The sequence below is a fragment of the Sus scrofa genome, chromosome 12 (assembly GCF_054392235.1).
Source record: "Sus scrofa isolate SSC_HxYL_T2T_F1_AM1 chromosome 12, Sscrofa_HxYL_maternal_Yorkshire_Landrace_v2.0, whole genome shotgun sequence".
Classification (NCBI taxonomy): Eukaryota; Metazoa; Chordata; class Mammalia; order Artiodactyla; family Suidae; genus Sus; species Sus scrofa.
The window spans coordinates 12878214-12902946 of record NC_139394.1 but is presented as its reverse complement, the minus strand read 5'-3'; the positions used below and the strand labels follow the sequence as shown (position 1 = coordinate 12902946).

At 41.1% G+C, this 24733-nt stretch overlaps 1 protein-coding gene across 2 annotated transcripts; it reads left to right on the top strand.

Annotated features, from left to right (window-relative positions):
• Nucleotides 1-6856: 6856 nt before the first annotated feature.
• Nucleotides 6857-18809, top strand: APOH (apolipoprotein H). 2 transcript variants are annotated; one of them, XM_003131266.5, is made up of 8 exons: nucleotides 6857-6955; nucleotides 7950-8126; nucleotides 10251-10347; nucleotides 11444-11520; nucleotides 12682-12870; nucleotides 14965-15144; nucleotides 17074-17271; nucleotides 18658-18809. In XM_003131266.5, the coding sequence occupies exons 1-8, from the start codon at nucleotides 6892-6894 to the stop codon at nucleotides 18711-18713; spliced, it is 1038 nt and encodes a 345-aa protein (XP_003131314.1). In that variant the 5' UTR covers nucleotides 6857-6891; the 3' UTR covers nucleotides 18714-18809. The 2 variants fall into 2 exon arrangements, with proteins under 2 accessions (XP_003131314.1, XP_005668719.1); XM_005668662.4 differs by lacking the exons at nucleotides 10251-10347; nucleotides 11444-11520.
• The last annotated feature ends 5924 nt before the right edge of the window (nucleotides 18810-24733 follow it).

Sequence of the window (24733 nt, the reverse complement as noted above, 5' to 3'; positions counted from 1 at the left end):
AGTGATCACTAGGCATTACTTGGGTGAGATAATGACTCTAGTGGGATTGTCATTTAACACGTGTGAATTACATCCCTACTTCTGTGCTTCCATATGGGCATATTTTGTTTTCCCCAAATTTTATCCTGTCTCATCTATACATAAAATTTTAAAAATCAGCAAGAACACAATAAAACATAAATCTGATGTATTAAAAACAAAGAAGAAAGTGAAATACCTATATTCTACCACCTAGAGATAACAGCCACTCTCATTTTGCAGTATGGTATGGAATGGATCTCTCTTTTTTTTTTTTGTATTTTGTTCTTTAAGTTTTCTAGTACTTATACTAGTACTTCTTAGTACTTTGTACTGGTTTCCTGGGTCTTTATTGGTTTTTCTTTTTCTTTTTCTTTTTCTTTTCTTTTTTTTTTTTTTTTGCTGCCTTTGTGCACACGCACAAAATGCTTTTGTGCAGGAATTTCTGGTACTTTGGTGTAAGACATCTGAGGCACTGATATTAATGCTAAGAAGACTATTAATGACAGCTCAGTTGCATCAAGCACTCGCTTTAAGGCGGGCACTTTCTGAGGACTCTGTACATTCCCTAATTTCATCCTGACAGGCAGCATGTGGAGCAGTTTTTATTTTCACCTTCATTTTAGAGATGAAAACTTGACTGTAAAAATGTTATTTGCCCAAGATGCCACAGCTAGTCAGAGGCAGGGTCAGGACTCCAACTCAAGTGTACCATGATTAAAGCTTCTGTCTCTGCAAGGTGAAAACTCTTTGCAAGTAGCAGATTCTAGAATTCACACAAAGATGTCTCAGTGGCGACTTACACTGACCTTGCATTTCTAAGACATATTTCATCATGCCCATTAAGCCCCATGACACGTTCCTGTATCTTCTCTGCAAATGTGTTCATTAGTTCCTGAGAGATTTTGCTATCATAGGAGCCTGTTTTCACTGAGAACTTACTGGTAGATTTTGGCGAGAATCCCAACCCAGAAAGAGATAACATTCAAAGTTGTTTTTTTTTTTTTTTTTAAATCTAAACAGTTGCTAAATGTTTAATGTTATGGTCAAAGTCTCTGCTTGTGAAGTAAATAAGAAAGTTTTTGAACATGTGATGCAATGTGATTTCAGAAATACAAAACCTTGGACTCTGAGTCTAGGTCTGTCTGTTTAATTTACAAAGTAGAGTAGCCATTAAGAATTTCTTCCCTTAAACATTGTAATATAGTTGATATGTGATAGTACATTAATTTCGGGTGTACTGCATAGTACTTTGACATTTACATACATTGTGAAATGATCACACAGTAAACCTAGTAACCATCAGTCCCCACACAAAGTTCCTGCAGTATTGTTGACCATATTTCTTACACTGTATCCCTCTGGCTTATTTATTTTATAATTGGAGGTTTGAGGTTCATGCCTCTTAATCCCCTTCATCTATTTTACCACCTCCTCAAGTCATTAAGAATTTTAGGTAAGAGGTGCTCTGTCTCTTGTTAAATAAATGTCATGTAGTCTTCAACCTCAGTGTCTATGTGGCTCTGTGTTCTTGTCCATAGTTAGTAAAACACGGTATCCCAAGTGCAACACTAAATCCAAAGGTCGGCTACTCTTCAGTGATGATTATAAGCCCAGCAACACAAAACAGGCGCTTGATTTGTCAAAATTCCTTTGTTTTTGTCTTAATGGTTTTCCCATTTTCTCTGCCAAATTAAACTTTAATGGCAAGTTTAAAAATGTCTTTAAAACATCATTTAACATCAAGTACCAGCCGGGTGTGGTTGTTATATTATGAAGTTGGTACTGGATTGTGAGTTGAAACATATGGGGAGGAAGATAGACTAGACCACATATCAGCCACATGGTGCCAAAATGATACACAAAAATACATCACAAAGTGGCAGATGAATAATTGCTTCTCATCTTAAGGCTCATCATAAAGACTTCTCATTAGACCCATGTGTTTTCGAGTGCCAAGAACATCCTGTAATTCCCAGACATGTTCAAGTGGCAAAGCGCTCAGGACTAAGACTGATTTTCATTTATCAATTGTGCAGATTGCCATCCATTAAGTTCATCTTTAATTTTATAAAGAAGGGAAAATTTTACTAGCCAAAAAACGAAAAATCCCACAAACGCGTGAATCCCCCCAAAGCTGTCAAACTAAATTTGATTTAGTTGTTTCTTCATTGTTCTGTTATTACTGCTTTTTTGCATCATTTTCCAAAATTCTGTAGCTGGCAGATAGGAGCTGGTTGTCAATGATTCAAAAAATGTATATATATAAAATCATTTAAAAATATTATATTAATATATAATTAACATTATATATTAATATAATATACTCTATACTATTATATAATATATAGTATATATTTATATATAATATACATATATATAAGTGTATATATATAAAGTTTATGTATATACTTTATATATACATATAAATATATATACACACTATATATTATATAAATTATACAAGCCTAACAATAATATACATATACAAACCTAAAATTGAGAAAATTCTATCCATTGCATTGATTTTTAGAGAGTGATGCAAATAAAAGTTGAGACCTCACATGGTCTGGTTTAAGAAGAGTATCTCATTAAAAGGGCTCTCAAGGGGGAGTTCCCATTGTGGCTCTGTGGGTTAAGAACCCAACATAGTGTCTGTGAGGATGCGGGTTCCATCCTGGGCCTCACTTCAGTGGGTTAAGGATCCGGCATTGCCACGAGCTGTGGTGTAGGTTGCAGAGGCAGCTGGGATTCTGTGTGGCTGTGGCTGTGCTGTAGGCCAGCGGCTACAGCTCCGACTTGACCCCTGGCCCAGGAACTTCCATGTGCCGCGGGTGTGGCCCTAAAAAGCAAAAGGAAAAAAAGTGCTCTCAAGGAAAGCACCAAAAAGACATGCATTCTTTTCTCCATTTAGTTTCAAGTTATATTTTATCAAACATACAGAAAAATTCCAAGACTGGAACAAAACACTTCCATATACTCTTAAGCCAGAGACCCCATTCAAGTTTCAACAAACGTTCCTTCAGGCTCTTAGTGCAAGAGCGTCATGTGGCCCAGTCACTTACCCTGCCTCTGCTGGCTTCCTCAAGCATTCTTTCCGTTTACAGCCTTTGACTTTTTGAAGATTACAGGGCAGTCATTTTGCATTTTGTCTTTCAAAATGTGCCATGCTTTCTCCCAATACAACCCAGCTTATTAGGTTTGGGGCAGGAATATCGCAGGGATTGTGTGTTCTCATTGCATCCTATTTGGGGATGGGGAGGAAACACAATTTGTTCCCCTTAATGGTGATATTAGTTTTGATTATTTGATTAAAGTGGTGTCTGCCAGTTTCCTCCACTATGAATTTATTCCTTTCTTCCCCCTTTGTAATAAATTATTATTTTATATGGTGGCACTTTTAAGGCTATATGCACATCTCATTTCTCTTTCCACTAACCCCCCACCCACCCGGTTTTCGCATCCATTTTGCCGGAATAAATGGAAGAACTTTCTATCTTCCCATCTATTAATATATTTATTGCTATCAGTGCAGATTCGTGGATTCCTGATTTGGTCAATGGATTTAATATGTCACTATTATTATTTGTTTCACACTCAAATTGGCCCATATTTGATTAGTAATAGTTCTTTCAAAGGACGACGAGGTCCATTTAACATATCCCAGGGGGCATTACTTGAGTTGTTCTTCATGCTATGATGTTCCAGGCTTATCTTGTACTTTTCCTACCACATTCCTAGAATCAACCAATTTTTCAAGGAACCCTCGTACCTTTCATTGGAGAGTTATATTTGGAAATGAAGATCTAGGCACTGGGTGTGCTCATTGCTACAGGGCGTATTGGCATTCCAGCCTATCTTAGTGGACAGAGCTAGGAATTTTATGTATACATACATACATACATGCATGCACCTTCATATTTGTATTTATTTCTGAAGCTCTCTCTCTTTTTATATTTATGTGTGTGTGTGTGTGTGTCTGTGTGTGTGTGTGTGTGTGTGTGTGCATGTATCCACTTCCAGTACACTACCACAGGATTTATTTGAGGATTTATTTCCTTCTTTCTGCATTGCTACTTCTTTTCATCAGGGAAAAAACCCGACTCCATTATCCTCAAGATACTGGCTTGTTTGCTCAGTCCCTTGTGTGTAGCCGTTCTAAAGACCCCGCCAGGCTGCCATTCTCAGGAGGGTCACCATGACTCTCCTGCTCAGGTCTACCCTGTGAATCTGGTTAGAATTAGGCAGGCAGGCAGGCAGGAGTGCATTGTTTTCAAATTGAGGTATAATTAACATAACAAAATGTTCAGGTTTTCTTTTTTTTTCTTTTTTTTCTTTTTTTTTTTTTTTTTTGTCTTTTTAGGACCACACCTGCAGCATTTGGATGTTCCCAGGCTAGAGGTTGAATTGGAGCTACAGCCAGCCAATGGCCCACACCACAGTCATAGCAATGCCAGATCCGAGCCGCATCTTCGACCTACACCACAGCTCACAGCAACACCGGATCCTTAACCCACTGAGCAAGGCCAGGGATTGAACCTGCGTCTTCATGGGTGTTAGATTCGTTTCCACTGAGCCATGACGGGAACTCCAAAAAGCACAGATCTTAAATATTTAGTGGAAGATTTTCCACAATTTCATGTACCCAAGTAACAACCGCCTAAAATAAAATATATGATATTTCTACCCTAACCCTCGCCCCGAAGTTCCCTCATGTGGGGGAGCATATCCTTCAGAAAATATCATTCAACCCCCCTCCCTGTGACTGGTCCTCTCAACATCTATTGCTCAGTTTGCAGCTGCTGCCAAAAACATTCTCTTCTCAGCGTCAAACTTCTCCATATTTCCTTCCCCTGATTTCTCTCCCGCTTCCTCCATCTACCCCAGATCTTTATTATAGAGAACAACTTGGTATCTTTGCCTTATTTTTCTGTCTTCTCCATCCATTGAGGGAATTCTCTACAGTAGAACGGAACTTGCAAGCCACCTAGCAAACAAAAATCCTTCTCCTTAGAAAAGGAAGGTGGAGTGTGTGTGTGTGTGTGTGTGTGTGTGTGTGTGTGTGTGTGTGTATGCGTGTGTGCGGACGGTAATTTAATCACAAAGGGAAAAGCCTGCCCTGATTTTATGTCAGTGGCAGCACACTGTTCTCCTTATCACGGAACATAATGTTTGTTAGGAGCATCATTTAAGAATCACTGTCTGGTTGTTCTCTTGTGGCGGCAGCAGGTGTAGGATCTGGCATTGTCACTGCAGTGGCTCGGGTTGCTGCTGTGGCTGGGGAACTTCCACATGCCCAGGACACTGCTAGAAAAAAAAAGGGAGGGGAGTTCCCCTGTGGCTCAGTGATAATAAACCTGACTAGTATCCACAAGGACTTGGGTTTGATCCCTGCCCTCACTCAGTGGGTTATGGATCCAGCATTGCCTGTGAGCTACAGTATAGGTCATAGATGCAGCTTGGATTCCACGCAGCTGCAGCTCCGATTCTACCCCTAGTCTGGGACCTTCCATATGCTGGGGTATGCCCCTTCCCCCCCAAAAAAGAATCACTGTCTGACAAGAACATTTCTCAAACTGATGTCTCTCAAGGAACTTTCGACCTGTGGACATAAACCATTGTCCAAATGAGAACAAGCAAAGGCTTCCTATTCAGAGCTTGCTATAGCAAGGGAATCAGCCATCATCATTTGTGTTTGGCAGAGATTCAGAATCAGTTAACGGAGTGGGAAAACTTTGCAGTGAGAAAAGAGGAAAGCTTCAAGTATGTCCTGATTGGAGGTTGTTGGGATGGGGAAGCAGGACGTGAACTAACTGGAAGCCAGGCATCCTATATGATTGATGAGAGGGAACATGTTTGGTTTTCTCCGGTGGGTCCTAAGTTTGGCCATTTCTGCAGAGACTGTGATTCCCCTACCTGACTGGTTTCTACAGCGATTGTGGGTCAGAGTTCTTATACATTGTCTGGCCATTGTCCCTCTGTGTATTCAGTGCCTTAGAGCAAATGACGTGTAGGAGAACCCTGGGGTCCTGTATGGTCCCCTCTGAGCCCTCCCAGGCAACATCAGCAGCACTGACCCATTCTCTCTCACTCAACTTCTGTTCTTAGTGTCTCAACGTGTAATTTCACATCAACTTTCCAATCCCTCAAGCACATCTAAAAATCGATCTAAACATGTCATTAAGGATGGATGAGCCGGACTTTGTATTAATTTGGTGTGAGAGAGGCTGCAAGGATAATTCTAAGGCTGTAACCACAGCTACCAGGAAGATGGTGTTACTCGCTCTAGGTAAAAAAAAGGAGCTGGAAAGAAATCGTTTTTGAGAGAAGATGATGGCTCAGTTTTTGAAGGCGTTATAATTTTAGATGCCTCTGTGACCATGTTTTTCAGAATCATACATCTGGAAACTGGGACATCATTTTAAAGATGGAGATGGAAACGCTGAGAGTCATGGGTGATCCTCCGTTCCTGTGCCAGGGCTGTGGGTGGAGCAGGTACTTGACTCTTGAGGTGTCCCATCCACTCTGTGCACCAAACAAAGGATGGAGAATGAGAGGCCGGGACAAGAGACCTGGCAGCCCGGGATCACCAGGACTCCCCGAGGCAAAAGTGAGCTGCCGTGTACCAGAAACCTCAATGTCCTGAAGACAGAGGCCGTCTACCAGAGATTTCACAAGAGACCCACCAGGGTGGGAAGTAAATGATTAATTTATGTGGTTCTCGGAGTTCCTTTCCAATCACGATACTTTATCTTCTATTTTCAGAGATAAAGGTCCACCCCCAAATGGTTAATATTTAAGCACTTTAATATTTACGTCTCTCTTTTTAGGAGAGGAAAGCCACTTTTGTCGTGCCCTTGAGAATTAGCCACAATGATTCCTCCGGTGCTCATCTTTTTCCTGAGTTTTCTCTGCCATGCTGCTATCGCAGGGCGAAGTAAGTACCCTTTGCTTTTGGAAAAAAAAAAAAATTGAATTGCAAACCCCTGGCGTATGCCAGGGATCCATAATGATTACTTAAATTCTCTTTAGAGTGGATCCTGGAGAGACTGGATTGAAACGTATGCTTTAATACAGCCGTGCTTAAGATAAGTTAGCTAATTTAAGCCTCGGTATGCTGACCTGTACAATGGGGCTAGCAATAGTGCCTTTCAAAGTTTTGGTGAGAAATATGACATCACTTACATGTGGAATCTAAAATATGACACAAATGAACTTATCTATGAAACAGAAACAGACTCACAGATGTGGAGAACAGATTTGTGGCTGTCAAGGGGGAGGGGTTTGGAGGAAGGGATGGAATAGGAATTGGGATTAGCAGAGGCAAACTATTACAAACAGAATGGATAAACAACCAGGTCCTCTTGTATAGCACAGGGAACTCTAGTCAATATCCTGAGATAAACCAAAATGGAAAAGAATATGAAAAAGAACATTATATATATGTATAACCGAGTCACTTTGTTGTACAGCAGCAATTAACACAACCTTGTAAATCAACTATACTTTGACAAAATATATTTTAAAGAAACCCCAAACTCCCAAGTTTTGGTGAGGAGATTAGATGAGATATTGCATATCTCAAGTATATAGCCCAGAACTTAGCATACAGCTTATTGGTAAGCATTCCATATTTTTCATTTTGGGTGCTAGCTGAACTTAAAAATGCAAACATAGATTTCTTTTTTTCTTTTCCTTTTTTTGTTTTTCATTTGATGGCCACACCTGGCATATGGAAGTTCCCCGAGCCAGGGACTGAATCCAAGCTGCAGTTGCAGCAACTGCAGCTCCTTTAACCCATGGAGCCGGGGATCAAATGAGCACCTCCGCAGCGACCCAAGCAGCTACAGTCAGATTCTTAACCCACGGTGCCAAGGCAGGAACTCTGCAAATAAAGATTTCTTAACTAACTGCTTTGTGCTCTATCGCAGCCTGTCCCAAGCCGGAAGAGTTACCGTTTGCTGTAGTTGTGCCGTTGAAATCATCCTATGCGCCAGGGGAGGAGATAGTGTATACCTGCCAGCCGGGGTACGTGTCCCGGGGAGGGATCCGGCGGTTTATCTGCCCGCTCACAGGACTTTGGCCCATCAACACTCTGAAATGTCTACGTAAGTCAGTCTCTTTCTCCCCCTCATTGGAATTCTGGACATTCGGGGACGAATGTCCTGCTCAGGGTATAGAGGCCACCAGAGCTGAGGCTCAAGGGCCGTGAAGACACTGGAGGGGCCGGCGGGGAGGTTTCCATTGGAGAAGAGACTAAGGGTCTTTCGTGTTGTTAGGAGGAGACAAGCGCAGCCTGGAACTAGGGGAGATTTTTAAAGAGAAACTTGGCAGGACAAAAGGAGAGGGAAACAACCGCAGACATAAGCAGAGAAGTGGAGATTATATTACAAATTGCATTTATAATAAACAACAGCAAGGTCCTACTCTAGCACACAGGGAACTACATTCATTATCCTGTGATAAACCATAATTGAAAAGAAGATGTCACAGAATGTATACATGTATAACGGAATCATTTTCTTGTACAGCAGAAATTAAATCAAATTAAAACATATTATATTTATAATAAAATATGAATACTTTAATCAAGTACAGTGATGTTCTACATATTAATACATCATATGTAATATAATAGCAATTATATATATGTATATATAGATTCATAGATATATGACTTTATGGTAGATGGTTGCTTTTTAAGGCCACACCTGAAGCACATGGAAGTTCCCAGACTAGGGGTCAAATCTGAGCTGCCGCTGCCAGCCTGCACCAGAACCATTGCAACACTGGATCTGAGCAGCATCTGAGACCTACACCACCACTCGTAGCAACATGGGATCCTTAACCCACTGAGCAAGGCCAGGGATCCAACCTGCATCTTTGTGGGCATTATATCCGGTTCTTAACCTGCTGAGCCACAGTGGGAACTCCTACATGGTTGTTTTTATTTATTTTTTGGCTGTCCCTGCAGTAAGTGGAAATTCTTGGGCCAAGGATCGAATCTGCACCACAGCAGTGACTCAAGCCACTGCAGTGACAATGCTGGGTCCTTCAGCCACTGCACCACAACAGAACTCCTTTTTTTTGTTTTGTTTTGTTTTCTTTTTAATTTTATTTATTTATTTCTTTGGCGATGATATGCAGCAATTTGGTATGAAATCTCAGTTCCCAGGCCAGAGACTGAACCTGGACGATAGCAGTGAAAGGGCCCTTCTAACCACTAGACCACCAGGGAGCTCCTCTGGCTGCTTTTATGTATTCCTCAGAACATGGATCCATGACGTCATGCTGGCATCATTTATTTACTTATCTACAGTCGACTCTTAAGCAATCCACCAGAGAGAATTTCTGGCAATTTTATGTAGATGTCAAGCAGTAAAAAAATCACTGTGTGGACCTATCTGAATTCTAGTTATTTTGGTTGAAAGGGTATTACCATTCGTGAAAGCTATACATGTTCGTACAAGTAATAGGCTTTTTGATGAAAAAAGACAAAACACAATTGTTAATGAAAACCAGTATAACATCATTAATGAACATTTTTCAGGAAATCAGCCATAACTTTGGAACACTAACAACTTCCTTTTTCAATGTCTATATTTTCATTATTGCAGTGAGTAGATACCATTTTGTATTTTTCTATTTTAACTAGCATATCAGAAACATTGTATTCATAATCCACACTTTATTGGCTGCATTATAATTCAGCTGGATTTACCATTTAATCACCATTATTTAGAATAATATCATGTAGTATACATTTAGACGGTTTGATTATTGTCATTAGAAGAAACAGTATAATGAACAATTTTGTGCATATGATGTGTGGCTTATTTTGAATTATTTCCTTAGAATACCCACCAGTAGAAGTTCCCATCGTGGCTCAGCAGATTCAGAAGCTGACCGAATGTCCATGAGGATGTAGGTTCCATCCCTGGCCCCGCTCATTGGGTTAAGGATCTGGGTTGCAGCAGCTGGCAGTGTAGGCTACAGATGCTGGTCAGATCTGGTGTTGCTGTGGCTGTGGCATAGGCCAGTAGCTGCAGCTCTGATTCAACCCCTAACCCCAGAACTTCCATACGCCACAGTTATAACCATTAAAAAAAAAAAAAAAAAAAGAAGTTACTGGTAGAGTTACTGGATCAAAAAGGATAGAGATGAGTCTATAAATTTTGATTTTAATAGGCAACTCTATAATTGAAATTGACCTTCTTATCTTTAAATCACAGCCAGAGTATGTCCTTTTGCTGGAATCTTAGAAAACGGAGCTGTACGCTATACAACTTTTGAGTATCCCAACACGATCAGTTTCACTTGCAACCGGGGGTAAGGACTTCTCGCTAATCAATGAAGCACATCTCTGTGCCCTTGGGCTGAACCTCAGACTGGTCCATGTTTTATTACTAACCTTTAGGCTGGACTTGCCGAATACATATCCACAGTGCCGTTGAGGGCAGGGTAAGGGGTAGAGAGTATAACAACCAGTGACATACGAAGTCAGTGCTCTATCTAATTTTTCTGATTTTCTAATTTTTCTCATTTGCTCCTGATAGTTACCTATTTGAAGAGTACATTGAAGTTGGAACTGGCTGATAATTCTTTATCATCTCTGGGCCAAATCCTGGCGTGAGGGTTAAAATATTTTTGTAATTGGACTTGGGCTTTCGTTCAGAGGCTAATATGCTTCACTGTCCTGCTAGTCTCTAGAAGATACTTCTATGGAGAAGGTTGGAAGGGTGCTGACGTGGAAGAGTTCGCTTATTGCCACCTTATGCTGGGTCTTAGAACTCATCTGCCTTCTGAGCACATACCCCATCAGCCACCCTAATAGCACATGTGCTGTAGACCTGGCCAGAATGTTACTGGGCATCCTCGTTTGTGATTAGAGATTTAAGATACTGTGTGTGAAAGAGAAAGGCAATCCTTTCATCTGAAACACCAGTTTACTGGTAGGTTTCATGATGAATGACCCTGAACAAATTGACCTCAAGGACAACATGACCTTGGCAATGGAAGTGGACTGCACTGTTTTTACACATTTGGGTCAACAGGCTCTCAGATAATGAATAACAGAGATTACCTAGTTTGATTTATTCTTGTGACTCTGAAAAAGAGATGGCTTTTTGCTTCGCAGTCAACCTAACCAGCTGGTTGGAGATGAGGGATTTGAGGAGTTGGGGGTTTAGCTTCTACCCCCACCCCCCAGCTATGAAATGCTCTCAGTCTCCAGCAATTTCCCTGCAGCATTAGGCCAGGGACTTGATGCCCCTTGGAAGGATGGTAAATTTCCCAGGAAAACAGAATCATAAGATGGAAAAGAAGCCAATAGTATTAATCTGAAGAAGTGCTCAATGGAAAAGACATTTGAGATGCCATGGATGGATTATTTTATAATTTCCTGGATTAAACTTTCCCTTTGCAGTTTTTCTCTGAAAGGAGCTAATTCGGCTAAATGTACCGAGGAAGGAAAATGGAGTCCAGACCTTCCTGTCTGTACCCGTGAGTCTGTGGGTCCCAGTTAGAGGGAAGGTGATCAGCTGGTATGCTTGGAACTTTCCTGGTTTTACCACTAGAAGTTCTACACCCTGGAACTCACAGTTCTCAGCTCAATTAGATGGTTGGTCACCTTTTGGGGGACTGCTCATCCGGATATCTTACTCTGGAGAATGAGACAGCCACTTTGGAATGACAAACCCTAACTTTCACCCTAACGCTGAGCCTGACATCAAAACTTCAGATGAGTTAGGGCAGGATGACAAACCCCTACTGAGTCTCTGTGTGAAGCTTCTTGTATAAGCACCATACATACAGAGCACAAAACAGGAGGTCTTCACTAGGGACAAACAAACCTGAACTAGCATCAAAATGTCACTCTGATGTCCCAAATGACTGTACCAAGTTGCTGACATCAGCAGTGATGGCAGGATGGTCCCTCAGCAAAGTCCTTCACCGATTCTGACTTCCAGAAACATCTTCCAAAGTAGCATTCGATCAGAGATACATAGTAATCAAAGCATTGTGTTATTGTAACAGGAAAATCAGTGGTGGCAAGACTTAAATATCCATCTTTTTTTCTTTAGGGCCACACTTGCAGCATATGGAGGTTCCCAGGCTAGTGGGTGAATTGGAGTTGCAGCTCACAGTAACACCAGATCCTTAACCCCGTATCCTCATGGATACTAGTCAGGCTCATAACCTGCTGAGCCACAGGGGGAACTCCCTCTGTCTTTTTTTTTTTTTTTAATGGTCGCTTCTGTGGCATATACATGTTCCCAGGTCAGGGATTGAATCCAAGCTGCATCTATGACCTATGCTACAGGTGTGGCAACCCTGGATCCTTTAACCCACTGCACTGGGCCAGGGATAGAACCTATGCCTCCGCAATGACCCAAGCTGCTATAGTAGGATACTTTACCCACTGTGCCACAGCAGGAACCTCAAATTTCCTTCATTTTTTAGTTTTTTAAACTAGTTCAGATATCTAACTTTCAGATTATATTTTCTTATTTGGCTTCTTCATTTTATTGTTTTTACCCTGGCATTTGATCAACTTCTGCATATTCTCAAGTTAATCTTTGGATTTTTTTTTTCCCTTTCTGTAAAGAGTATTTTTTAAAGATTGAATTATTTTCATTAAATGATAGTTCTTTCTGTTTTCAGCTATAACCTGCCCTCCACCACCCACACCCAAGTTTGCAAAACTTAGTGTTTATAAGCCATTGGCTGGGAACAACTCTCTCTATGGAGGCAAGGCAGTCTTTGAATGCTTGCCACAGCACGCAATGTTTGGAAATGGTACAATTACTTGCACAGAACATGGAAATTGGACTGAATTACCAGAATGTAAGGGTAAGTACAATGATAAGACAAAACAATCATGCTGGTGTAGAATCTCATTTTTGAAAAGGATTGAAAATGCCACTGTCATGGAGTGGTTCACATGACCTTGTTCCATAAATGTTAATTGGCATCTACCAGGTGCCAGACTGTGCACTGGGGAGACCAGGTCCAGGTGACCTCGGGAGAATGGAAAATGGTGCAGTGAACTCTTTGGAGCTGCCTGGAAAAGCTTTCCAGAGGAAGGTCTTAGAGGGGGAAAGGAGAGTGAGGGAAAGGCATAGCACACAAGGGCACAGATGAGGAAGGTCAAGGGGGCATCAGAGAACAGGGCATGTGCATGGATTGCTGAATATTATGGGGAAGCAGCCTGGATTAAACTGGGGAGTCCTAAGAGATTCATGTCAAAAACTAGGTTGCAGTCAGATTGATGTAAACTTTTATAGTCGGTACCTAAATTTAAGAATGGCAAGAGGAGTTCCCATTGTGGCGCAGTGGAAACAAATCCAACTAGGAACCATGAGGTTGTGGGTTCGATCCCTGGCCTCACTTAGTGGGTTAAGGATCCGGTGTGGCTGTGAGCTGTGGTGTAGGTTGCATTCATGGCTCGGATCCCATGTTGCTGTGGTATAGGCTGGCAGCTACAGCTCTGATTAAACCCCTAGCCTGGGAGCCTCCATATGCTGTGGGTGCGGCCCTAAAAGGGCAAAAGACAATATATATATATATATATATATATATATACATATATATATATGAAAATTCTTTATATATATATAAAATTCAATATATATATATATATATATATATATATGAAAATTCTTTCTCTTTTAATTTGACTCATGATTACCATCCTTGAATTTGGCAACTCCATGACCAGTAGACACATTATAGGATTGATACTGGGGACCATTAACCTATCCTGTATTGGATGGATATTCTTCAGGTATCCATTGAATGATTTAAACCTAAGTGCTTGTTAGTATTGGGAAACTACCAATAATACTAATACCTAGCACCTTAATCAGATTCAAATTAAATCATTTTGTTACGTACATATTCTATCACATCAGAAGGTGCCCAGTGTCCATCCATCACTGGTCATGCTGAATTTGAGCTCTTGGTCAGATGGGGTATGTGAAAACTTCTTCTTGGTAAAGGCATCTCTTTCTCTGGAATTAGCAAATAACCTGTGGGTGATACTTTGAGACTGGATGGACATCCACTCTCCAGCAGTCATTTTAGCATCCACAGATGATCCTTGGACTCAATCAACTGAGACATTTGTGGTTGCCATACGGCTTTCTAATTTTATCTTTCCCTCTCTGTTCATTAGCTAGAATTCTTCTATAGTGAAGAACTTTTCTTCCATGGGTTATTTCTTTTTAGTCTTGTTATAGACTCATAGATTCTTTTCTGCACAATTTGTGGAAGAGCTAAAATTGATACAAACTGTCCAATTCTAGATTTTATACTCTGGAACTCTGTCATTAGTCTGCTTCCCAATCCTCTGTGTTCCTGCCTCCAGCTTAGCTACCTTGTACAGGGGTGAGTAGAGATACAGGCTTGGGGCTCTATTACCAAGGATCTTAAGAAGGCCAGGAAGCAGCACCATTTTTTCCTTCCTATTTCATGCTGGCTTCTTGTAGAGTTTGAAGACAAGCATAAGAATTAGATTTAACATTTAAAATCCATATAATGGTGTTCTAGTGTGCAGGGAAGAGTCTTTGCATTTTAATTTCATGGTCTGTTGATTGCAAGAGACAGTTTTTTTTTTTTTTTTTGCTTCTTTCAAACCCACCATTTTACACCATGTGGGGATGAAATTTGCAGTAAGCAATACCTCGTGATTATGTGAGAGCCCAAAGAACTTGGTAACTCATTCATTTACTTTCAAAGCATTGTTGTTTCTATTTTTAATATCTAGGGTTTCATGAAAATAAGATAAAGGGGACAGAATTAAGCACCCAGGTACCCAGAAATTGCATTCTAGTCACAGGAAGACCCAGTGATTCAATGGTGTGAGAGAGACAAGAAGGTAACTAGTCTATAGCCACTGGACCAGACACTATTTATACTAACATGTGCTATTGCTTAAATTTTTAGAAGTAAAATGCCCATTCCCATCAAGACCAGAAAACGGATTTGTGAACTATCCTGCAAAGCAAGTTCTTTATTACCAGGATAAAGCCACATATGGTTGCCATGACACTTACACCTTGGATGGACCAGAAGAAGTTGAATGTAACAAATTTGGAAACTGGTCTGCACAGCCCAGCTGTAAAGGTATGCAATATGGGTAAGGTCTTAAACCATCTCGGAAATGTGTCTAATGAATCACTTTTACTTGCCATTTTCTTGTTCCCATCATTTTCCACTTTGTTTTCAGACTTGCTTCACAGCTATTGGTATATGAAAGACTGAGATTTATATGTGCATGAAGAAGCCTCATGCTTACCTAGCAAGCTTGTTTGAGATTCAACCGCATGAAAGAAACATATCTATTGTAAAAATTGATAACATGGTGGAAGATCGTGTAGGCTTTCTACAATTGCTTTTATTTTATTTTTTGTCTTTTTAGGGCTGCACCCACAGCAAATGGAAGTTCCCAGGCTAGGAGTGGAATCGGAGCTGCAGCTGCCCGCCTATGCCACAGCCACAGCAACTCGGGATCTGAGCTACATCTGCAACCTACACCACAGCTCACAGCAACGCTGGATCCTTAACCCACTTAGCGAGGCCAGGGATCAAACCTGGGTCCCCACGGTTATTAGATTTGTTTCTGCTGTACCACAACAGGAACTCCCTACAATTGTTTTTAAGTCTTTGCCCATGAGCATCCTTTTTTGCTCTGTTTTAGTCAAGACTTTACTCATTATGGCAAAACCCAAGCACACACTCAAGCTAGTTTCAGGAAATGGGAGTTAATTACAAGTGGGCACCAGGAAATAATATGGACATTGAAGATGAGGAAATGAAACTCAACTGGTCCTCCTGAGGACTGAAACTAAAAGTCAGGAACTATTGCTACTCTTTCCACATCTCATTGGCCTCGTGGTCTCTCTCATGTCTCTGTTTCTCTGCTCACTCACCTTGAACCTGATTCTTTATTCCTGATTCTTCTGAGCTTGAGTCTACACCAGGACCACTCAACTAAAGGATTCATCACTCACTGGCATTTTTTCCTCTGGGATGCTGATTCCTTTTAACGTAGGTATCTATCCCTGAGCTGGTCGGTGTCAAGCACTGCATTTCTGCTTAGGTTGGGGTGGGCTGGACCGTTTAAATAGAAAAGGACATTAGGCAAAACAGGCAAAACGATGTATGCCTAGATGCAGAACCTGAGACAGGGGTTCAAGGAAAGGTAATTTATTAAGTGAGTGTCTCAGGAAAAAGAGAGTGAGGCTGGTAGGATGGAGTTGGGCACTGGCTCTCAACACCTCACTACGCATCACAACCACCCGGAGGGCTGGTTTAAACAGAGTCTCTGATTTACTCGATCTGGAACAGGACCTGGAAACTAGCATTTATACCACATTCCCAGGTGATGCTGATGCTGCTGATAATGTTTGAACAAGTATGTGGTCTCAGTTGGAGTCTATTTTATCCTTAGTTTAATCCCCTGGGAGTCCTGGGACCGTGAACAGAGTTGATCCCATTGGGAGGCAAGAGGACTTGCTTGTTTTTTATCCCCTTGCAGGTCTGTCCTAGTCCATGGGCTATTCCCTTCCCTGACCCTGGGGTTCTGCATTCTCTCCTAGAAGAGGTAGCTCCCTTATGCTGAAGACACTTTTTCGGAGAGAGGAGCATTTGTGAGCTGTTATCAGCTAACGCTCACCGTGGCTGGTGGGTAGGTGCACTAACTCAATCAATGGGATCCGAGTTGGGCAGAGGAGGCTTAGATGAAATGGCAGCATCTGACAGTTCTTTTCACTGAAGTCGAGAATCTGATGCTTCTGCTCTGACCTTCTTCTGTGGCTTCTGTCGGGGAAGAAAAGGTCATCTTGGAAGCCATGATTAATGGCGCTATTGATAAAGATGTGAGATTTGCGACACTACTAATGCTATTCACTCCTCACCGTGTGTATTCTCAGAATCTTCTCGTCTTGAGCAATTTGTCTTAGGACTGCTCATCTACTGGTTCAAATGCTATGTTCTCTTTCCAAAAGAGTAAATGAACTCCCAAGTCTTGCCTACAAATATTATCTCTTTCAGCATCTTGTAAATTATCTGTGAAAAGAGCTACTGTGATATATGAAGGAGAGAGAGTCAATATCCAAGATAAATTTAAGAATGGAATGCTGCATGGCCAAAAAATTTCTTTCTTCTGCAAGAATAAGGAAAAGAAGTGCAGCTATACGGAGGATGCCCAGTGCATAGACGGCACCATTGAAATCCCCAAATGCTTCAAGGGTGAGTTGAATACGGGAACTTTTCGCCAGCACTTCCGCTTGCCCCTCCCATCATCAGTACTTTTATCACACAGTGACTAAAAGAAGCTATGCCAATTTGACCGGTGGATTTTTTAAAAAGAGAGTAGGGAGGGAGGCAATAGCAGCCCAAATCAGGTATCCAGATTCAGTTTCTCTATGAACATAAACATCTTCCTTTCCAATTCTTTTCCTTAAAACTCAGGGTTGGGTTTTATTTGAGGAACCGATGTGACTTATGCCATCTTGTATAATTGAAGATTAGTTTGAATAATAATGATCATACTGAATGGAATGGCGAATAGTAATGTTTATCACCTCTTGGTCCCAAATGGTAAAGAACTCATCCCAAATCATAAAGTAACTCGCATCAATGGTCCCTGGTTTATAGATCTCCTAACAGTTCATTCCTTCCTTTAGCAAGTCCTAGAGTTTGAAATATACCCATGAGAGCAAAGTATTCATTAGAATGAAGTATTTCAAGGAGGATGATATTGTGTTCGTGCAAGATAAAGAAGTGTCTAATGGGCAGCGTTTACGCTTTTTAAGATTTCAGGTTTACGATTTAAATACCTTTGTTGCTCAGAGGGAAGAACCAGCCAGAGGCTGAAGCTATTGCTCCCTCTGGGATTAGAAATGCTTCAAGAGGTTTGACAGCCCTGTGGCAGCCAGCAGGCTGCCAGAGGAAAGACTTGGGAGCAGATTAGAGAAGAGAGGGGTCTGAGAAATGGCCAGCTAGAGAGAGAGAAGGAAGTGATTACCAGCACATAACACCCACCTTGTAGGTTTCATGATTAGACACATCATACACGCCATGGAGTGCTCAGTGATAATAATGACAGCTATTGTCATTATAGTCACAAATAGCTAGAAAGTCACTGGATAAATTGCTATTGTTCAAAATATAGCAGAGCCCCAGTGAGATGTTAAATACTAAAGTTGATAAAGCACGATAATCCTAAAACAGATCAGCAGAAAAAAATATTAGCAGAAGATAATTACAAAATAAAAACCCAAACAGAGCTGTGTTAATCTATTTCTTCGGGCCGTTCTCTTTTACAGTCTTCAGACAGATGCAGCCCAGTTAGGGCCTCGGAAACTAAATAAGGGTTGATGCAGTTTTTTTTTTCTCTTTTAATCTTGACTGTCAGAATTATATAGAACCTTTTATTTTCTCTCTTGGAAACAAGTGCTTTATCATTTCCCTGAGGTTTTCTCAAATCAAACCTCACACTGAATGGTTTCATTCATATTATTAGATTTATTCTACACATTTATAAAATGTATTTGATTTGGCTTAGCTATTTAACAAATTTAAGAAGTGATTGTTTCACTTAGAATGTTTATTTTATTTTTTCTCCCCAAACAGAGCACAGTGCTTTGGCTTTCTGGAAAACGGATGCATCAGATGTAAAGCCATGCTAAGCTGGCGTTAAGATTCAAAATTAAATATCACACTTGTATGTATTTGTCCAAGGAACCTAATGGAAGTGAAAAAATAAATCGACTGAATTTATTGCATCTGCTATGGCAGTGTTACTTCTCATGGTAGCTTACTTTTAGTTGCATTACCTGGTTAAGAACCCCAAATATTCAGAACATCATCATGGCATGGCTATGAAACAGAAAGTGTAAACAACTACCTGGGTAATCCGGTTCCTGTCTCCTCTTTCTACTCAAATGCTTTTTCCCTCCTTTTTTTTTTTTTTGTCTTTTTTGGGGCCGAGCATGCAGCATATGGAGGTTCCCAGGCTAGGGGTTGAATCGGAGCTGTAGCCACTGGCCTACGCCACAGCCATGGCAACGCCGGATATGAGCATGTCTTCGACCTACATCACAGCTCACAGCAACACCAGATCCTTAACCCATTGAGGCCAGGGATCGAACCTGCATCCTCATGGATATTCTCAGATTCGTTTCTGCTGAGCCGCGATGGGAACTCCTCTACTCAAATGCTTTTACCTAAAAAACAACCACAATGTGATGATAATTTTCATAGCATGGTCCACAGAGCCCCGCACCTGTATCATTTGATATTTATTGCAAAGGAAAAATACAGTGTCCTCAAATTTCTGAGGATGGCCCCCAAATCTGCATTTACTACAAAGTCCTCAGATAATTTTTTTTTTTTTTTTTGCATTCTGAAGCCTGAGAAGCCTCATCACAAAGAAATGCATAGACTTTCAGGCCAATAGAACTGGATCTGAAGCCTTGATGTCTGGTTTGCATAATGCCTTAAAAATCTTTCTTTACCCAGTGGAATTCCACGTGCCATCATTGACATTGCTCCTTTGTTTATATTTGACATCCTTGCCCTTATCTGCTTCAGTAGCAAGTGCTCACAAACCCCACTCTAGGCTCTAGCTGCCTTCCCTATGCCTGCACCAGAGCAGCTGAACATTGCTGGGGAAAAAAGAAAAGCTCATAATTATTCTAAGAGGTCCCACTTTGTTTCATGAATGCAAACCTCACATACGCCCTCAGCTGTGCCTGGCAATCCTACCATATTTCTCTAGTTTGTTCATTTCCCAGCTCACCAACATGGCTGTTTTTCTTCTCAACCCTCCTCAAGCCAGCTTTCCTTTCCTCACCTGATGACCTTGCTCCTTATTTTGCCAAGAAAATAGAAAAGACCCTTCTTAATCTTTCCCTGGCCAAATCTATCATCTCACCAGTGTGGGTACCAGCTTCTCGTCCCTCCGTCTCCTTATGATGGATGAATCCTGAGATCCCATTTAAGTGCAAACCTCATGCCCAGGCTCCCATCTTCCATCTCCTACTTCAGGATTTTGCTTCTGTGAAGAACGACCTTCTATTTTTATCCCCCTCCCCTTTTTTTTCCCGGCCACACATGTGGCATTCGGAAGTTCCCATGTCAGGGATCAAACCTGAGCCACAGCAGTGACCCAAGCCGCTGCAGTGACAACACCGCCAGATCCTTAACCTGCTGTGTCACAGGAGAACTCCAGATTGAACTTACAGTAGGCTATTCCATAAAAAGGCTCCTGGAATATAGCACATTTTCTAAGGATGGCTTTTTCTATCCTTTTTGTTCATTGGAAGGCCTTTCAGGCTGCTGGATAGCCTCGGGTCCCTGAAAAATTAATCAGAGTAGACTTTAGAGCTTAGGCTATAGTACTGAAGCCTCTAATTTAATGATATTTTCACAGAAAGAAAAGTCTGTATTTTTTTTTCTCAGTTTGAAGAGGCCATTTGGATTAAGGAGCCCATCAGTAGGAACTGCTGCATTGCAGCCCCTCTAATTTAGTGATTATGTGGCCCATTTAGTTTCCTAAGTAGATTCTCTGCTCTGAATGTTTTTCTTCCGAATGCTGAGAATCACCAGGCTGCCGGCCATCCAAATTGAGCTGCTCCCTCCCAGCCAGTGTGCAGTGACCTCCCCTGCTGGCTCGTAGTCCAGGAGGGACTCTTTTCCCCACACAGGCAGTCTGGTGAAGAAAGAGTGAAATTATAAACACAAATTGATGGCTATCATCCTACGTGGTAACCCGGCTGAATTTGGTCTTCCCACCCCATGCAGTGTTATTTAACAAGCCATTGCAGCCCCATCGAACCCTGTAAGCTGCATGTGGCCCCCGAGGCCTGCTCTGTGACAAGCAGTTCCCAGGATGTGCTTCCCAGGAACTGGCTTTCTTTTGGATTGTGGCAGATGGGCTCCTAAATGCAAAGGGATACATGTTTTCTTTTTCTTTTTTTTAATGATCTTTATTTTTTCCATTATAGTTGGTTTACAGTGCTCGGTCCATTTTCTACTGTGCAGCAAAAAGTGACTCAGTCACCACATACATATATTTTCTCTTGTGCTCTAACATGTTTCTGCAAGACATTTATACTATATAAAGTGAACTCTCTCATTTCTAAAACACTGACCAACTTTTTAATGTATAGGATCTCATTTCTGAGTCCCCACACTCAGTAAGTGTTCATCCGTAAAAATTTCCCATCTATTAGCCTGAAGATCAATCCCCACTTTAACCCTGAAATAAAAGATTTAAGAGATAAAGAAAAAGAAAGAAAAGAGCCTGGAGTGCGAATACATATCTGCACATGTGAGAATGTATCTGGATGGTGTGCACGTGTGTGTATGTGTCTATGCATGTGTGTGTTATTTGAGTGTGTGTGTTCTTTTAAATGGGAGTATGGGTATGTGTGCATGTGCGTGTGTGCACGTATGGTATGTGTGTCCATGAGTGTGTTTGCTGTTTGTGTGTGCTCCTTGTGCACGTATGTGTATGAGGGCATGCATATGTATGTGAATGTGTGGTGGATGTGTGTACAAGCGTGTGCGTGTGCATGCGCGCGCGCCATAACTAGTTTTTGTGTGCTGATGCTGCCTCCTAGTGGCATCCATTGATTTCGAACGTGCATGCAAAAGTTTGGAATGAAAAGATTCAAGTTTCCTGTCTCAAGCACTGGGAAAAATGCCATACACCTCACTTGTGTTCATTCTCTCTTCTCAGTCATCCCACAGGGCAGCTAAAGAAAGCGAAGGTCGCGGAGGTTATGTAAGTTGGTTAACATAAGTGATGGAGCCAAATATCTAAGCTTCAGAACTGTGTCTTTTCTCCCCTTCTTACACTGCTAGTTAAGCGATGAATTTCCCAGTGGCTTCCGGCAAATCACTGAATTCTAAAGTCGGAATTTAACAGGCTAGGGAGGAGTGTGGAATAAGATGGCAGGGAGTTTTTTATATAGGCGAGATTATGAAGTGCCTTGGTAGGTGGTTGCTAATTTGCATGAGGCCGTTTGGAGCAATATGCATACAAATTATCCTTGACTGACAATGAAGTTACATCCTGATAAACACAATGTTAAGCTGAACATACCCTAAATTGAAAGAGCATTTAACACACCGAATCTACTGCCCATCAGAGCTTAGCCTAGCCTGTCTTAAAAGTGCGCAGAACACTTATATTAGCCTACAGTTGGTTAAAATCAACTAACACTGTTTTATTTATTTATTTTTATTTTTCTATTATTATTATTATTTTTTGTCTTTTTGCTATTTCTTGGGCCGCTCCCGCAGCATGTGGAGGTTCCCAGGCTAGGGGTCTAATCGGAGCCGTAGCCACCGGCCTACGCCAGAGCCACAGCAACTCGGGATCCGAGCCGCGTCTGGGAGCTACACCACAGCTCACGGCAACGCCGGATCGTTAACCCACGAGCAAGGGCAGGGACCGAACCTGCAACCTCATGGTTCCTAGTCGGATTCGTTAACCACTGCGCCACAACGGGAACTCCTGTTTTATTTTGTAATTTATTTTGTCTCTTTAGGGCCACACCACGGCATATGGAGGTTCCCAGTCTAGGGGTCCAATCAGAGCTACAGCTGCCACCTACACCACAGCTCACAGCAACACCGGATCCTTAACCCACTGAGCAAGGCCAGGGATATAAACTGCGTCCTCATGGATCCTAGTCAGATTCATTTCTGATGAGCCACGATGGGAACTCCCACAAAGCCCATTTTATAATAAAGTGTTGAACACCTCATGCAATTTATTGAATACTATATTGACAGTGAAAAGCAGAACGGTATGGGTACAGAATGGTTCAAAGTATACGGGTTTCTTCTCCTCCTGATCACATGACTGACTGGGAGCCTTGGCTGCTACTGACTTCCAGCCTCACAAAAGAGGGTCCTGGGAGAAAATCAAAATTCAAAACTTTAAGTATGGTTTCTACTAAATGCATATTGCTTTCACACTATCATATAAATTGAAAAATCTTAAGTTGAACCATCGTAAGTGGGAAAGGGTCTATATTACTAAAAGGGAGGGAGGAGAAACAGCCAGTTCGTCTCTGTTAATAGCCTTTAGCGCAAATTACCCAGGAGGGCAGGATAGAGGGAGTCGCAGAGGTAGGGATAGGAAGTCACAGAGGGAATGATGAATTCGGCTTGGTTCTGGCATAAGGAAGACATCCAGAATCATTGTGCTAAAGAGAGCAACTCTGTTTTCCAGTAGTGAATAAAGAAAATATGTCCCATAAATTTTGGTTTCTATTCTTTTTAAACTACATTTATTAGTGGTGTAATTTATACTTCTGTGATGTATAAATAGAAAATTCTAATCATTTTCTATTGAATTTATGGAATTAACTGGCTACAGGATTATTCTAATTATTATCTGTAATGTGTTTATGTAATAATAATAATAATAATTCTTCGTATTTATTCATCGCTTCCCATTTAGATAGCTGAGGCATTTATGCATTTCAATCTAATGATACCGCAAGCTTTGGTGTAGATCAGAGATGTGGCTTGGATCCAGTGTCGCCTTGGCTGTGGCATAGGCCCCAGCTGCTGCTCCAATTCAACCCTTAGCTCACAAACTTCCATATTCTGTGGGTGAGGCCATAAAAAGAAAAAAGAAAAATAATGCAAAAGGATGAATTACTGACCAAAATTTCGTTATTTAGAATATCAGCTTAAGGGCAAGTATTGTATACAGAGACTTTTGTGTGTGTGTGTCTTTTGTCTTTTTAGGGCTGTACCTGTGGCACATGGAGTTTCCCTGGCGAGGGGTCAAATAGGAGCTACAGCTGCCAGCCTGCACCACAGCCACAGCAATGCCAGATCCGAGCCACTTCTGTGACCTACACCCCAGCTCATGGCAACACTGGATCCTTAACCCACCGAGCAAGGCCAGGGTTCAAACCTGCGTCATCATGGATCCTAGTCAGGTTCGTTAACCACTGAGCCACGATGGGAACTCCCAGAGCCATTTGTTTTGAAACAATACACAAAACTATAGAAGATATGTATATTACATCAAATTCCAAAGGAAAAAAAAAATGGCCAAAGGACTAGAGAGCATCTTTGCAGAGGAATTTTAAAAAAGGACTAACAGAGATGTTTAAATATTCAGCTTTTCTAATAGCGGAAAATGCAAATTAAAAAGAGATGCTATTTTTATACATATAATTAGCACAGATTAGAAAACTTGTAAATGTGAGACAGCCACTCTCAGGGACTGTTGAGTGGAATTGCAAATTTGCAAAACACTTCCAGGAAGCAATTTGGCAATCCTGATCAAAAACTTTAATTTCTTCCATGCCTATAGGAACCTTTTATGGAGAAAGCTGAAACTTCACTCGAGAAGTATATATTAAAAGATATTTATTAAAGTACTACTTATAAGGGCCCCAACTTGCTAATAACTTACGTATCTAGTCACAGGACAATAAGCAAATTATGTTCTATCCAAATGATGCAACAATAAGTAGACATTAAAATGACCATATATATGTATCAGATTTGAGAAAATATTTACAGTTGTTAATGGTAGTTATTCCTTAACAGTAGGATTACACATAACGTTAATTTTCTTCTTTAAACCTTTCAGTGTTTTCCAATTTCCCTAGACTATCATTAAAAATTTTACAATATGAAAAAAATAAGCATTTCAAAAAATCCCAGCCTA